The 17,756-nt window shown below is 34.5% G+C and overlaps 2 protein-coding genes across 5 annotated transcripts in view; one reads left to right on the forward strand and one right to left on the reverse strand.

Annotated features, from left to right (window-relative positions):
* The window catches only part of LOC150087000 (latrophilin Cirl-like), a 285,427-nt gene that overhangs the window by 256,475 nt on the left and 11,196 nt on the right, over positions 1 to 17,756 (forward strand). For 3 of the 4 annotated variants that reach the window (XM_090372889.1, XM_090372890.1, XM_090372891.1), the window contains 2 exons: positions 1,683 to 1,851; positions 7,425 to 7,565. In XM_090372889.1, the coding sequence (XP_090229015.1) occupies positions 1,683 to 1,851; positions 7,425 to 7,565 (310 nt within the window). Of the gene's footprint in view, positions 1 to 1,682; positions 1,852 to 7,424; positions 7,612 to 17,756 lie in introns of all 4 variants that reach the window. The other variant, XM_090372892.1, reaches the window with a different exon arrangement.
* Positions 243 to 17,756, reverse strand: part of LOC150087001 (degenerin del-1-like) — a 54,770-nt gene continuing 37,256 nt past the window's right edge. Inside the window, exon 10 of the mRNA XM_090372893.1 lies at positions 243 to 393. Within this exon, the coding sequence (XP_090229019.1) occupies positions 334 to 393 (60 nt within the window). The 3' untranslated portion in view covers positions 243 to 333. The remainder of the gene's footprint in view (positions 394 to 17,756) is intronic.

A 17,756-nucleotide genomic window follows, 5' to 3' on the forward strand; every position in this document is an offset into this window, starting at 1 on the left:
AATTATAAAACTTAAGAAGAAACTGAAATAAACTTCTTAAAGGAAAACATCTAATGCAACTGTCAAAGTGACTTCCATTTTGTTCAGTACAGCATTTGGTATGATCAGTTCACAATTCCTATTATATCTTACTGTTTCAGGATTGTTCTTAATGGCTTCAGCAGCTTCTAAAATGTGATTTCTCAATTCCTCTCACATGGTAATGTGCATAGAATAAACTCCAGATGTCATGTGATCCCATAGAAAGTAATTTAACGGTGTGAGTTCGGGTGTTGTGGTGGCCAGTGCACTGTTGTGCATAAACCACATCTGCTGATTTTCAAGGGGTGTCTTTCAGTAGATCTCACAAATTATTCTGCAGAAAATGTGGGTATGCCATTCTTGAAAGCCTTGCTAGTAAAAAAATAAAGACCAATAAATTATCCCCAAGTACACCAAACTAAACATTAAAGCAAAACATGTCAATGAGAATGAATGTTTTTAAAGTTGAAAATTCCATTTCTTGAAAATATGATCTGTCTGTAACCAGAACATGATCGAGAAATTGAAGATCACATGTACATTGCAGAATGAGCCACCGACAAAAGTTTTTGTTTATTCACATCATGTGGTAATAATTCTTGTACAGGTGTACTCTGAAATGTATGCAATTGTTGTTCATATAATGTTCTCCATTTGTTTGCAGATAAAACATCTACACTACCTTTAGTTACTTGTGGTAGGATATACTTACGCAGCACAAAGTATTTTCTTTCCCTCATTTGCAGTTTATTGAAATTTCCCTCCACTAGCATTTACTGATAATGGTTTCAGCTTACCTGTTTTTTTTTAAGTTGTCTCTTCCCAATAGAAAATGTTGTTATTCATTGAGTTGGAAGTTTTTTGATGTGTCTGTAAACAGGAGTTATGGAATTATTATGAATCTCATCATAATTTTTTATTGATAGGTTAACTGATAATTATTATAACTGATATTATAATAATACCAAGTTAACTGATATATAATAAAAATAATATCAGTTAACTTGGCAAAAGTAAGCAGATTTGTGATTTTTTTCATTATATCGGTTTAGCAAATGCTGTATTGTAAACAACAAGGCAATCATTGGGGAATCTGAAACTCAAGTAGTGGACATGTTGACAGTATAATATGTACTGTGACACTCTAGTTAGTCTCAAAATGTTTAAAGCATCTATTTCAGACATTTTTTGTGAACCAAGTAATTGGTATGATTCATGTAGTAGAACAGCACTATTTACTGCACTGCTGGTACCTATGTTTTTTACAGCTTAAAATCTGTTTTACACAGTTACCATTTTATGACATAAATTTGAACCTAAAAATGCTTCCATTTTACAGCGTTTGTAATTTATGATTAATGTTTAATATCTTGGACGTAGACTCTTAAGACAGATACTTATAGGATCTTTTTTTCTTGTTTTTATCAGTAGAATATGCTTCCATATTTGTTCTGTGCAATTTTGAACTGTGTGTGTCATCAGCCCTGTTACCTTAACTTCTAGAAAAAAAATTTTAAAAATTGACATGAATTTCAGAAGCAGTTTATGACATAAAATACATTATCATTAAAATTATAATAATTTTTTAATTTTTATAACTCTAAGTTCTTGATGTTTTAAAAATCTTAATTGCTTTTTTTTTTCCTTTTTTGTCTTTGTAGGTCTTGGATACGGAAAACAGTTTTGTTGATGTGTATCTTGGGTTTAACCTGGACAACAGGACTATTATATTTAAATAAAGAGACAGTATCTTTAGCTTATAGTTTTACTGCCCTTAATAGCATACAAGGACTTTATATTCTTATTTTCTATTGCATTACTGATGAAGTGGTAAGAGTGATATTTTATTATTTAAAATAAGCATAATTACATCATATTTTGATAGGTGTTGACTAAATTATAGTTGTGGTCCCTGAATATTTCTTGCATAACCGTTACTCATGTTATGTATAGACAATGAAAGCTTAATAATCTATACTTGTTGAAATTTGTATAAACTAGGTAAAGAAAATAATAAATTATAAAAGTTAAGTATTTCTTTATGAAGAAAATTTTATTTATATGCAAGTATCGATATTAAAATTAAACTCATTTCATTATATACTTTGGATCTTCTGTATATAATACATAAAATTTACAGAAAATAGTGCATAAAAACAATATAGAAATGTTGTGTTTCTTCACAATTTCTCTGAATGGGAGGCTATCATATGTGGACACCTGCATATTTACAGGAAAACTAATAATGTGTGTCGAAACCTTTAGTCTTTATGACAGCCTCTAGTCTCCAATACTTGTAAATATCCTCAGATGTTTTCTGTCATTTTGCCTTCAAAGCAATGACCAGTTTAGCTCTGTTTTTTTGAGCAGTCTCTTCTCACACATTCCTGATGATACAGTTTCCTATAGGTGTTCTTTAGGATTGAGGTTAGGGCTCTGGGATGGCCAGTCCAACTTTTCAACACTCATGTCCTCAAACCAGTCTGTCATAATGCAAGCAATATGACATAGATTTTGGTGCACATTTTCATATATTTTATTGCATATTTGCATGTGTATTTTGCTTATTTTTTAGTGCATATTATCCAAGTCTAGTTATCAAAAAATCATTCAGTCCTAGTTAATGTTAGCTAGATCACTGGTATCCTCAAGTTTAAAATCTTCTTCACATGTGAATGCAAAACGTTTATTTAGCTTATTAGATCAGTTCAAGATCATCACTGCTGTAACCACAGATATCACTTGAGCCTTTATGGTTGATTCATTTCTTTTATTGCCAAGAGAAGTAAAGAATTCCTTAATTCTTTGTAGGTGTCTTCATACTGATGGCGAAGCCAGGAGTTCAGCCTTATGTTCCAGAATAGAGGTCCAAGAATAGAGGACCTCTACTTTGAAACATGAGGACATCTGGAAATCACCCTGGTAAACCTTGGAATCTTTAGAATTTTTGCCAGATTTTAGGATGATCTTTAGTAGTGCCCTTTTCCATCTGTTTAGGAAGATTCCTTCAGCAAGACATATATTATAGAGAAGTATAGTGAACTTTAGGTCAAAAGAATTTTTTTATGAATTAATTTTCAATAAGGTCCAAGCTTGACAATCTGAGCAGAGTTCTTTCATGGTGAAGTGGGGGAGAAGAGGAGAGTCTCTGGTGATTATTGGGTGTTGGTGGGTTGATGTACATTTTTTCTAGTTATAGTTTGTGTCTCAAACATGAGGTGGTTCTGGATTTAATCTTTTCCATTTTTATTGATTCCTGGATTGCCTTCAAAATTGAATCCTGGACCAGAGTTGCCAGCCAGTGGCTGCAGAGAGTCCAGGGAAGTGATTTTTCCCTGAGGAAAATCTGCATGGAATTGTTGAATCTGTCCCATTCTACATTTTTGATAGTGCCTAGTATGCTCCTGAGGCATTGTCTCAGGGGTCCTGGAAGAGGCAAAATTTTTGGCAGAGAGGGTTGCATCAATATTGAACTCTCCAGTGGTGTTGCTGAATGTATATGGCTTATTGGGATGGTTTAGAACCACCAGCTTATACAGGATGTACTGTTCAAGGAGAGGCCAGTTCATTAAAATTCCAGTTCTGAGACAGTGTTGAAGGAAATAGTAGGTTTTGTGCCAGTGTTGTTGTGGGCTCCATTAGGAGTATGCATTTTTTTGGTATGTACTTTTTTTTTTTAACTTTTCTGGATTTTTAATCACTTAAATTTATTACAAGATCTTGATTAGTCTTCTCTTCTTTTCTATCCATCTCCTGTTTATTTTTACTTGAGGGTTCAGTTCTTTTTCTGAAGATATCAGTGGAAGACTGTTCACAGTCATGTGTCACTGTCTTATGGAATATTAATAATTGAAGGGAATATGACTCGAGCAGGAGGATACACGACTTATATTAAAGGTTATATTAACACTTTTAGGAGAGAAGTAAGGTTCTTTAGCATGACTCAAGCCATGCAAGAGATAGGCATTGTCAAGCTGGACAAAAGGACATTAGATTGCCATGAGTATTCTTTGGCTGGAGTAGGAGAATGCCAGAAGTGGAAAGAAAACTGGAAGTATCTGTGATTCTCAGGATTCAGCGCATTTAAGAAGTTATCAGAGATATGTCAATTTCTTATATATTTTGTTAAAATTCCATGCCTGTTGGGTTGGAACACAGTGGATAGAGTAGTTCTAAGTTCAGGCATAGAGATCTCTGAGAAGTCCCAGACAAGACACCACATTAGACTGTCACTACACAAGGCCAAGATGCTCAAAACTAAAATTTCTCATAATTTTTGCAAAAGTCATGTAGGTCTTAAGAAATTTGGACAGATTGCTCATCAGACTTATATTGGTAGATCTTGACACTTTGTAGTTAGGAGTGTTGGTTTGATCCAAAATATAGCCTCATTTTATCAGAGCTTTGTTCGGTTTGTTATTTGGTTTTAGGAGCATTAGCAGCTAAGGCCATATTGCTCCGGGATATGCGGTGGTCATTCCCTGACCTTTCCGCATCCTCTGTATTTGGTGGTGATGGGCTCGAACCCCGGTCTAATCAAGATGTGTGTGCTACGCACTGCTGCTCCTTCCCACCTGGCTACGGAAGCGCCTACTTTGTTCGGTACACTCACCTGCATGCTAGTGGCTCATAGGGCTGTTTGAATCAATAATTTGTTTGAATTTTATTTCTTTGATAAGTTTGTCAACCATGTAACATATGAGAATACATTGCATGCATTGAACACATCATTCATGCTACCAGAGAAACTGTGGAGCCGACCGGGCTAGCCAGGTGGGTGAAGTGCCTGCCTGGCAACCCAAAGGTCGCGGGTTCGAATCCTGCCTCGGGCTTGGATCCAAGTAAAATGCAAAAAAACCTTTGGAAGGTGCATTATGGCCACAGAAGCCATTGCACCAACAACTAACAAAAAAAAAAAAAGAAACTGTGGATGATGTGTGACTGCAGCACTAACAGTATGCCAGCACATTTTGTACTGGCTGACTGCCTGGATGATATGTTACTGACCAGTGAATTGGTCATAGTTATATCTGTTCCCTCTATGTTGTCTGCTACACATGCATGATCAACATCTTATAAGGATTTATACCAAGGATAAAGTTTCTATGGTTGATATAAATAAAGAAATATTCATTTATTGCATAGTTCAGTGAGCTTGGCATCTCTCTAGTACATTTATCTGCCACTCACACATTGTCTAGTGGCAGATAAATTAGTATAGAGACAAAAAAATAGTGAACAAAAAATATACATAAAACAATGAATATTAGCATTAATATGATTAGCATGAATATGATTTATATTCATGTATTAATAAAATAAGACAGTTGCAGTACAGACAATACATTATGTTGAGTTGCTAATTACTTGGTTTGAAGGCATGCTACTGTTTATTTCTTTTCATATGATTGTAAATCTGATTCACATATACTTCAGAGTTGACAGATCTTTGGCAATCAATTTTGTGAAGATTTATGAGATAAAGAGTGCATTCAGAAACATTCTCTCCATTTGCTTGCATCTGGAGAGGTTAGTGTTGTTGAATTGTTGCTGGTTTCTTGAATTTTCTCTGAACATCAAGTCTGGAGTCATGATTCTTGTAAATCGATTGCAGAAGTAATCAACTTTACAAGAATCATGACTCCAGACTTGTTGATGATCAGTTGCAGATGCCTCATGTTTAAGTGTTATAAAGCAGTTGCCTGGATATTGTATGGGGAAACCAAGAGTTCCATTGTCCCCCTTAAAATCCATTACTCTAGAGCAGTGGTTCTAAACAGGGCAATGTGGCCCCCAAGGGGCCATAGGTAAAATTCGTAAAATTGGGGCCATGGAAACTGTTAAGTGAGCCACGAAAAGTTCACTTCTAAAATAAAATTATTACTAATATAAAAAAGAAATTGGTGAGATCCACAAGGAGCTCACTAAATTAAGGGACAATAATATTATTGTAATACTTTTTTTGTTAGGAGCATAATTGAATATTGTGAATAAACAAAATATTATATGAGTAAAAATTCTATTATAAATAAAGATTGTAGTTAATAAACCCCTTTTTTATTATTAATTCCTTACATTATAAACAAATTAATACATGTTATAAATAAAAGAGTGCAGTTGATCAAGTACATATTTATTATAAATATTACATTTATTGTATTTAAACAATATGAGCGGTGGGCCACAGAGGTGAATGAAACTCAGAAGTGGGCCATGAGCAAAAAAAGGTTGAGAACCATTGCTCCAGAGCAAGAATTTCTTGATGGTTGCTAGTGGGGATCCAGACCAGATTTAGGAAGCATATGACAGAATGGGAAAAATGTATCTTTTTACATTATTTATGACTATTTTTTTATCTTTGATCGCTATTGTTTCTTGTTTGACCAACCATTTTGTTTTATGAATTTTTTGGGCAATGTGAAAATAGTGGAATTAAAAGAAATTTTTGTTGAATACTACTCCTGTCACTGACATGACTTCTAACATGCTGCCCTGGAATAAACTCTTTAATTTTTTGATGATGCACTTCTGAAGGAGAGAGAAAAGAGAAGGATTTTGAAGTGCATGTATGGAAGAGAGACAATGATACAAACACAGTTGGTAGTTAAAATTCTGAATTATCATTTGGGGATTGTGGAGGCTAGTTCAACTTGATTAATTTATAAATGTCACAGATTTTTGAGATTTTGTCAGTGGGAGCTAATAGGAAAAATAAGAGGACAGTGTCTAAATCGCAGACACCAAAGTAGCTTGTAAATAAATGAAAATAACTCAGTTTTATTTTGATTATTACTATATTTAATACCACTTGAAATTAAAAATACAGTTTATTAAGCTAATTGTCTAAATCACTTACAATTTAAGATGACATTTTAGGCATCTTACCACTACCCATCATTTAAAGTATCACAAGAGGACAAGAAAAAATGGAATGGAAACTGATTCCATTCTAATGAAAGAAACATTAGTACATAGCTAAGATTACTGCATTATAGTTTTTACTGAAGATGCCTGAAACGTCACCTTAAATTGTATAGTGATTTAGGCAATTAACTTAAACTATATTATTAATTTCACGTGGTATTAATTATAGTAATAACCTTAATGGAAAACAACTGCATAACTTCTTTACCTAACTATATCAATTTTATCGATCAGATTCAAAATGGATTCATTTTATACTTATTAGAAAATTTCACAACTTGCTTACATATTCACATTGAGTGAAATGTGTATTTTTGATTCTGAATAGAGATGTATAGAGAAGTTGGATACTCTAACTGAAATTATCATGTATTTTTTTTATAAGGTTAGCTCTATAAATGGACTATAAAATATTTTTCTGAACCTGCTTTTTTTTTTTTATATAAGCCTATACATATATTATGATTTCTGTTTTCCAGGTAAAAGAAGAATTAGAAAAGTGCATCAAAAATCAGACATGGTTGCCAGCATGTTTACAGAAATCTAAGGGCGATCCTCCTCCTCCACCACCTCCATCAGCTCCACCTCAGACTTTAGGGACAGTCATGGGCCAACACAGTGTGGGTAATCCCTGCCATCCCCTCTCTGTTTGCCCTAGTCCCTCAGGTATTGCACCAGCACCCTTTTTGTTCTGTTACTCATGCATGTAGATCTTTCCCTCCACTGATTTTTGCAAATAAATTCTCACTTGCTCTGTCTTTAATTTTCATTGAATTAGTTAGCTCAGACTAATCTACTAAAACCAACTAAGTTTCCTCTTGTTTAATAGACTTATTTTATTTGCTTGTAATATTTAAACATTCAATACTTCAAAAAACCTGTTATATGCAAGTGATGACAAAAAGTTCATATTTTGACCTAGAAAGAATATATATTAGAGTTGGACCAGTTTAATCTGATCATGGAAGATTTTTTATCTCAGTTTTATTACAATTGATGGAATGTTGGATTTATCTGTTGGAAGCCAAATCTGTATAGTTTTTTTTCAGTCATCATTTCTGTTCTGGAGTGACTCTGAATTGATGTCTTAGTGAGCAAAGTCATTCACTTTATTTTTCTGGGCTACAAGAGGGTTGTTCTTTTTATATTGGATCACAAATTGCCAGAGGCAGACTGGGTCAAAAAATTCTTACCGGGGAAAACTTGCAGCAGCCTCATACTAGTGTTTATGGCCATATTATGAGGAAATGTATGTATGTGTGTGTGGTAGTGGTGGGGGAGGTTTACAAATAACTAGAGTAATTATTCATCATTATTTTTTTAATGGATTTTAAATATAAATTTAAATATATAAAGATACTACCTATATTTATTTAAATGTGTGCACTCTTACATATCACAGTTTAACTTTACACATCAACTGCTAAATTAAACAAAATTTTACAGTTTTCTGATCTAAGCTTATATAGATTCTCGAATCCATGGGTGGTCTTATTAATACTAATTAAGAGCTAAAGGGATTAACATTCCACAGCTGTTCTCCCACACACTACTGAGAAGTTGCTCTTGTCATAACCACACCACAGTGGTCACAGTCACACTACCTTGTATGAATACATATAGTAGCCACAACATCAACCTGGTGGTGCTGCTTTTATCAAACAAACTCTAATAGCATTGATGCCATTACTATACAGGCAAACAAAACATTTTCAAATGCCTTGACTCATATATTATTGTGGATAAGGAAGATTCATATTTTTCTTATTATGATTTTTGTGCATTTAGTTTTCATATATTAGTCAACAAACAATGTATCTGAGGTCAGAGTGTAATATTGAAAATCACACCGGCCTTCAGCCTCCATCGGCTTCTGGCCCACTGGAGTTTCCCGGGTAAATCTTATGGCCAGTCCACCTCTGAAAACTGCACTCATAGACAACTGTATATATAGGTAATGATGAAATTGATCAGGCATGGAAAGTTGCCACTCGGTTTGCAATTTTATCAAGACTGTGTGAGCACCTGCATGCCTTCAGTTGATGCACACTGTCTACTGTCAAAGATGTGGGATTTGAACTAATAATACACATTTACCAATGCTGGCTTTCAGTGATTTTTGGTTTTTTCCAAAGTTAAAGAAACCTTGCCCTTTGTGAAGAGAAAGTTTTGTTGTATTGTAGACCGAAATTGAGACCCCTTTCTGTTCCACAGCTGGGGTTTAATTTTGGAGTACCATTAGACCAACTAATTTCAGTCAAGGAGTTTGCTAGAAGAAGGAGAAAAAAAAAACTACAAAACAGTGATACTAGAAAATATGAAGTTTTTGGTTAACTCTTATTTAGCAGTATCACAAGAGGACAAAAAAAAAAAAAAAATGGAACGGAAACTGATTCCATTCTAATGCAAGAAACTTTAGTACAGAGTTAAGATTACTGCATTATGGTTTTTTATCTAAGTAATTCTTTATTAACAGATTTTTCTAGTATCTTCTGTTGGTGATATTTGGAACCAACCTAAGTTTCACATAAGAATGCCTTTTCTTTTGGCATCCTATAACTCATGAAATGTAGCTGTGTATTGTGCATAAATTATTATAGTCTGATTTTTCTACCTTATAATCAATTTGGCAAATTGCATATTTCGTTTTCATGGTGCCTGCAAAATCTTTTATGAAAATTTTAAGCCTTCCATTGGGTAGGATGCATTTTTGTTTTGTCTCTGTTCTCTTATAAAACATATGTTTGTAAAGGCACTTGCCACTTGATATCAGAATTGGAATGTGCAGATTCTCCTTTATGTTACTATGAAGTATACCAGTTAGGTTTTGTTGTTTCAGATTTGTGCAGAGGCACCCAAGGCTATGACACATTTATAAATTTCATGTTTTTAAGCTGGAAAAATGGAAGTTTCTGCTGCATCCTCTGAAGGTTGTCTAAATCAGTACTGAGTGGGAAAAAAGAGCTCTAGAAAAAGTTCCTTTGGTTGCTGAAATCAAACCTTGTATCTCTTGGTCACAGAAGCTGACAAATTCTCTGACTAATCCATAAAGGCCCATAAATAAGTCAGTCAGTGTTTTCATACTATTCCATATATTATAAATCAATGCACAGTTAAAATCTCTGCAAAAATCCCCTTAGGATTAGCAGATTTTTCATTTGTTTATTCATATTAAATTTGCTGTCCTTGAATCTTACAGCTAGTGCATGTGAGTAACTGAAATCACAATTAGTTACAACCGGTAACATGACAAATTGACATATACGCTAATCTTTATGTATTTCTCTGCTTGACAAGTTACCTGCATGGGAGTTCTATTTGTATTGCTTCAGTTGCATGTTTTCCCTCCTTATTTTTCTTATTTTCTCCTCATGGTGCTGCTTATGGGACTTTAATTTAATACTGTCTTAAAATATCTTTGATATATGTGTGCATATATATATATATAATGGTTTAATGTAAACATTTAATGAAGTGCAAAAAATTATAATCTGTTATTATTATTATTTTTTTTTTTCAATTGTTTATACATGGTGATTATAATTAAAGTGCATCACTTCAGCTGGCTGTAGGTGGAAAACCATTAACAGTAGAAAATAAAATCTTGAATGGACACCATTCAGCACATATGGAAATGAAAAGTGTAAAAAATATTTGTTTCAAAAACTGCCACCAGAGTAGTAGTTGGCACTGTGTGTGTGTCAGAATGCAAATCTACCCTTATCATTTGACCATCATTGTTTCTGAGAGGATTTAAAAACAAAGGTGGCAAATGCAGTTAACAGACTTTGAAAATGTTGTTCTAAAATAAAAATTATTCTTTGTTGTTATGCTTTGTGATCAAACTTTTTTTGCCAGCTCAACACCATTTCCATGGCTGTACAGCAGATAGTACTGCATTTAAAAGGAGTGAGTAGAGGGCCATGTTTCCAAAACAGGCTGTTTAAAATGATTAAAAATTCTAAGAAATGAATGACCTAGCAGCAACCCATGGCAGAGGATGTCTTCCAGTCATGGTGATGGTTGTTGAAGAGACTGTTCTTGCTAATAGTGCAGCATGAAATCAACAGTTGTTCATTAGCACCAGTTCAGTACCATGACAGCTTAAGCTTAATATTCCAAAATTAGGGATCCTTCAGTTAATTATTCATCGGTACCTGTATAACATACACTAAGTGATCACTGAATTATGACTACCTACCTAATACTTCGTAGGTCCTCCTTTTGCCCTCAGAACAGCAGCTATCAGACATGGCATTGATTCAACAAAAGATGTCGGAAGCATTTGGAAGGTATGGCCAACCAAGATGTGTGTAATGTGGTCAGCAATGCAGGTATGGAGGTGATTGGTGTATCCAAACACCTGATAAGCCTTTCCATAGTGTCCCACAAGTGCTTTATGGGAATGATATTGGGGGAAGTTTGGAGGCCAATCATATGTTGGAAGTAAGAACTGTGTTCCTCAAACCATTGCTGCACGAGTGCCCGATGGCTCAGCGCATTGTCATCTTGGAAGACACCATCACCATTTGGGAAAGAGTGTAACATAGTGGAGTGTACACAGTCAGCAAGCAGTTGATGATAGCAGAGACCACTGATACATTGTTCCACATGCACCAGGGGTCCAAGTTCCTGCCAGTGAACCATGCCCCACACCATACAACTGCTTCCACTGGCTTGCACTTTTGATACCATGCATGATGGATCAAGAGCCTCATGTTGTTGATGCCAAATCCATACACGACCATCCACGGTGTGGAGTAAATAATGTGACTCATCCAACCAGCACACCTTCTTCCAGTCTTCTAACGTCCAACTTGCATGCTCTTTGCACTAGGCGATCTTTTACTCTGATGAACCTTGGTTAGGAGAGGATGGCATAGGAGTCATCTGCTGGTATAGCCCATGCATGCGACGCATTGTCATTCCAGATATTGTGCGGGTTGGCCCATGTTGTATTGGATAGTCAACTCTTCAACAATGCTGTGCCTGTTCGCCTGTACAAGTCTTCAGACCCGGCCCTCACCTCTAACATCAACCTTTCACTGACCTGTTCAGTTTTGTGTCAGGTCGTTGTTTGACCATTTTTGATGCCAGTCCTGGTACACTTTAACTATGGCGGCTCTCGAACACCCCACCAGTTCAGCCGTTTGGGAAATCGAAGCACCAGTTCGTCGAGCACCCACAATCTGTCCTTTATCAAAGTCCAATAAATACTTCCTTTTACCCATTACACTCAGAATTTTACTACCTACTGAACCACTAACATTTTATCTATGCTACATAGGTCGACTAACTCTGCACTCTCGTACCTCACGTGGTCAATAGGTCGCATTCAGTTTTCATAGGGGTGGTCATAATTCAGTGATCACTCAGTGTAAACTGAGTGATCACTGAATTATGACCACTGAGGTGCAATAGTTAACATGAACTGATTCACATCAGCATCACAACTTTGCTTTATGGTTTCTGACAAGGATGGGGTCAGTGATAAGTGGCATGTTGAATACCCATGATTGTCAAGTGCAGGGATCATCACCTCCAAGCATTTTCAACAAAGTGCTCTTCCATTACTCATGTGTTACTGTTTGGCATGGGTTTACAGCAGATTTTGTAATTCGACCATTTTTCTTCAACGAGGTTCAAGCTTATGGTTCAGAGACGTACTGTGACAGCCAAGCACTGCTTCAGTCTTCTCTGTCATTTTGTGACTCAGAAGATTCTGCTCTTCACATAAGATGATACTTTGGGAAACAGTAACTGCTTTAATAGGATGGGGCTTCCCTACACATTGGCTGGCAGAAACCCATCTGCTTTGAAATACATTTGATGATGAACATACATTTTCTGTCATCTCTTTCTCTCCCTCTTTTAATTATGGAAATATTTTAATTTGTTTCAGGCAACAGTTGATCATGCCATATTGTGTTTCTAGAATATAGTGGACAAAAATAATCACCATATTGTGAGTATTTGAATCTTCATACTTAGCAACTCCCAAAAAGTGCTCTATCAGTTGCACATAGCACTGATTAGTTCCAAAACTGCCTTGGGTATCTTTTTGGAACTGATTTTTTTTTTTTTTTTTGCTCTTTCCATTTTTGTGTGCATTGGACAGCATCCATTCCAAATTTCATATTTCTACCACTGACGATTTTTCACCTATAGCCAGCTGAAGTGATATTCTTTAATTTTAACCACCTTGTATATGTGTTTGACTGGAAAATAATGTGCATATAAAAAGTAAAATTTTGATGCAATGAATTCTTTATTATTATTTTTTTTTGATATTACTGATTACTACAATCATTGTACAAGTTTTATTAATTCTTAATTTATCAAGAAAATTCCCAGTAGGTGACTAATTCATTTCATTATCAAAGTTGCACTTATGACACTAACTTTATTTATATGTATATCGGTTCAGTATGAATTATTTATTTTGAAATATGGATTATCTGAACTTAATATTACAGTTTAACTGAGTAGTTAACTTCCTAAGAAGTGTAGTGTTAAGCAGATTGATTTTTTCCAATCTATGAACTGGAGAGGCATTATTTTGGCAAGTATAATCTGAATTTTCTCCAAGAAAACTCAATAATAAATGAAGGTATATTTACATTCATAAAGTATTTTAATATAAAATGAATACAGCATCAGAATAATAATGGACTTCACAGAGTATTATTTTTACTTTGCATGTTCGTTTGTTTGTTGTTATTGTAAATATGCTGCTACTGCAGCATATTTACAATATAAGTAGCAGCTTTTCGGCTTTCTGTTTATAACTTTTTGTGGTCTGCTTGAAATTTCCAACTATATTATTTAATATGCATTCATCCCTTCTGGTTTAGAGACCATTTCCCATTGAATTATATCCTCTTGGGGAGCATACAGTAAAAAAAAATTGAGCCATGAGGCTTTCACAATTATGTAAATTCTGATAGGAGGGTACAGAGTTGAGTAGGAGATTAATAACATTTACATGCAAGAGGCAGTCAGAAGTTTGACATATGGCAGCACAATGTTTTATACAAGTGTTCAAAAAACTGAGGACTAAATAGATTCATACTTCCCTGCAGTTTATATACAATGGATAGTTGATAGTAGTGCTACATTTAACAGAAAATTTACTTGTGTGAACCATTATATGCAGGTGCTGCAATAGAGGAAACTTCATAAAGTGCTCCTCATAATATTTATTACTATTAGCCATATGGTGCAAGGAAGCCTGAGGCTTATGCTACACCAGCCAAAAAAAAAAAATTCCCAAGTTACCCTGAGAGAGAGAAGTAGAAAGGAATCACCAAGAAAGAGAAGAATGATGATATCCAGCTCAGGACTTATTGTTTGCTAATAACTCATCTTTATGTAGATTTGTGATTAGGTATCAAGTTCAGTCTGACTTTCTCTTTTTTATTGTCTGTTTTCACCATTAAAAGCTAAATGTATAAGCAGATTTCACTCTGTTTGTGTAATTTATAGTATTTAATGTATCTGTATTATTTAATTTGCATACGATCTACCCATGTATTTGTTCTTGGTGACAATATAGTGGTTTTATCATTTGTTTGGAGAGCTTTGGGTTTGAATCATGTTAGAGACTAGAGGCTTTCAACTAGAGTTTTAGTTAGCCAATTTCAGGGGGATGAAGTAGGAATTTTCCCTACCACTGGGTTTTTTAGTCCGTACAAATTCAAATCAGCCCATAAATACCATTAGTACAGACATAATTCACTGGTTCAAAATTGCCTAAGTTGCTAGTTTTGTGGCACATCATGTGCCATAAAAACAACAACACTGGCCATTTATTTAATAATTTTATTGGCTAATTTAATTCATTTGTTTCACCATCAGATTGACTCTTCAGATCATTTTGGTATAAAATTATGATGGCATATTAAAAGATGACAGATATGAGTATTTCAGTGTAATTCCTTAAACTTTTCAAATTACATGGTCCAAAATTTTGAAATATATTATTATTTATACTATATATATTCGGGTGCATATGAGAAGAATTCAAATGTTTTGGAGGTGTACTATTATGAAAGCATATAGTGTACATCGTTGTGTTTAACTTTTACACAATAGTTTTTGCTTTCTGCATATTAAGTCATCATCCTTAGAGTGTTACCCACCTTTCTGTTATTATCTGTATGTTAATATTTAATTATATGTGTGACCCTCTGACCATGATTATTGAGGCTGTGATGGGTAATGTTGGTATGTTTTCTTCTGTAGTCTTTATGTTATAATGTAACGAAGGAATAAATATTGAAATGAAGGATGTGGAATCTTGGAGGCTTGTACGTTTTGGTTTGTTAAAGTGAAAGTTACATTATAGTCAATAAATTCACTAAATTAGCACAAAAATACGGATTACCTATTTGTAGGTTTAATAACATATCATAAAATTGTTACCCTTATTCTACAGTAATAGCAGAAAATGCTTTCAATGATGCAGTGAAGTCAGTAAATTAGGCAACAGTTTCAGGTAGAACTTTAAGGGCATATTTTTACAAAGAAAGGTCATCAAGAACTGGTGCTGTAAAATTAAATATTGTATTGCATTGACAAGTGGATGCACATCACATAACATGGCACTGAATTATTTAAAGAAAAGCATAAACAAATGAAATGACAGTTTATATTGAACACCCTTATATTGAAAAAGTAAAAGTATATATTGTATTTATAATAATTTTATCCAGTATTAATATAGTAATGTCTGTCTTAGTTATAGACAAGGCTTCACTATTTATACGTGAAGGTTAAATTGCAAACAATTCAGGAGAAAATGTAGAGGCTCTCTATATAAACTGACACCATGTACAGCTAATGCTGCTTCAGGAATGGAAAAGCAATGCATTAAACTAAAAAGTAACAAAGAATAAAAAAGCTGTTGTATGTGAAAGCATATCTATAAATGGATTAAAAAACTTTAGCATTTTAGATGTTAAAAAAACAAAAGTACAGATTGGGAAGGCTGTAGACTGCATCATGCTCTGTTTAAATAATAGTTGAAACTATAACGCTGTTAAATAGGGCAGAATGAAAGTTTTGAAATTCTAGGTTTACCCACAGAGCTAAGGAAATTACTAACAAAAACTTTTTCATTTACAAACTAAACTCATAAATACATAATGATCCTGTTGGATGAAACTTTCCCATGGGTATTTCCTGAAAATCTGTAGAGCAGAGGAAAGTAACATCTGGAGGTGGGGAGAAGAGAGAGAGTGAGAGAGAATAGAAAATGATTATGTCCGATAGGATGTTGGTAACCCTTTATGCAGTTATTTGCTTTCACTTTCAATTTATTTAAATTTCAGTGTGAAATTATTCAGCTATACTAGTGGAAATAATGGAAACAGTATTTGAACATTAAAACTCGTTTCACACAAATATAGAATTAGTGCAGAAATATCATTCTACTGAAAGACTTATTAGTATTTGAAATGAGGCAGAAAATGATTGTTTCAACTTTTTTTGGAACTTGAGATAATTTGTGTCTTCTGTGCTATATAAGCATTAAAAAAACTGTCAAACTCAAGTTGTAGAACATGAGTTTGACATAGGGAATGCTGCAATGAAGTCAGTAAATGTGCTTAGAGAATTAAAAAGATGGTGCCAAATGTTTTTAAATTCCACTTCTGGATTTCTTCATCTTGCAGTGGAAGGATGGAACAGCAAAGAATTTTAAATATTTTGTTACCTGATGCCATATTTATACCATTTAAATGTGGTATCCCTTTCTGTGTTATTTATGATTCAACCATAAATACTTGGTACCCGAGGTGATTATTCTCCACCACGCTTTTCACTCCAGGCCTTCCTGCTATATCCTATTACAGTCCAGGAAATACAAAGTATTTTTTTATGATTTTATTTTTAATGTAGTTACTTGGGATTTTGATCCATATTACCTATGCTTAGTGAAATGGATTGGCTATTCCCCTTTATGATAGAGATACTGTATATTAGGTATACTAGGTACAGTGTTTCTGACTTTTCACATTGGGGTTATGCCCAGGATTAATAACTGTCTCCCCATCATGAATCATGAAAGTGTGCAAGCCAAGGATTAGGTTATTGCAGAATGACTGGACTTTACTGAAATTTGTGGCCTGCCAGACTCCCAAGTGCGAGACCTTAATATCAATTACATTAGCATTTTAGACTCCTAAGTAGCCCTAGCTGTCGTGCCCAGAAAAAAAGTGTGACAAACCTCGGGAACAACCATTACAGGGTTACCATATAAGCTGGAACCTGTTGGTATAATGAGTTGTGATTAATGATTACTCTTCAGATTAGGCTAGTGTTAGAAGTAGGGTCACTCAAGGTTTGGTGCTGGAAACACTGTCTTTTCTGATTTTATTTTAATGATATTGACAAAGGGATATGGGTATAATATCAAAATTTTCAGGTGATATTAGGAAGGTTAATGACCAGTGCCCAAAAATTCTCTTTCAGGAATGGTCAGAAAAGTAGCAGCCATGTTTTAATGTTGCAAAATGCAATGTTTTAACCTTTTGAAATAGCCCCAAAATAATTTATATGCTAGGAGGAGGAGTTGGATTAAAGACAGTGGATTTGGGAGTTATGATTCAGGCAGGCATGAAGTGTTTTCATGCAATTCAGATAGGTGGTGAGAATGACCCATGGTGTCCTATCGATGGCTTATTGAACATTTGCTTGTAGAGATAAGAATGTCATAATCCCACTGTATAAGGCAATAGTGATATCTCACTTGGAATATTATGTCCAGTTATGGAGACCAAACCTGGAAAAAAACCAAAAAAACCCAGCAC

Source organism: Mastigoproctus giganteus, chromosome 4 (genome assembly GCF_048544385.1).
Source record: "Mastigoproctus giganteus isolate SK-2022 chromosome 4, ASM4854438v1, whole genome shotgun sequence".
Classification (NCBI taxonomy): Eukaryota; Metazoa; Arthropoda; class Arachnida; order Uropygi; family Thelyphonidae; genus Mastigoproctus; species Mastigoproctus giganteus.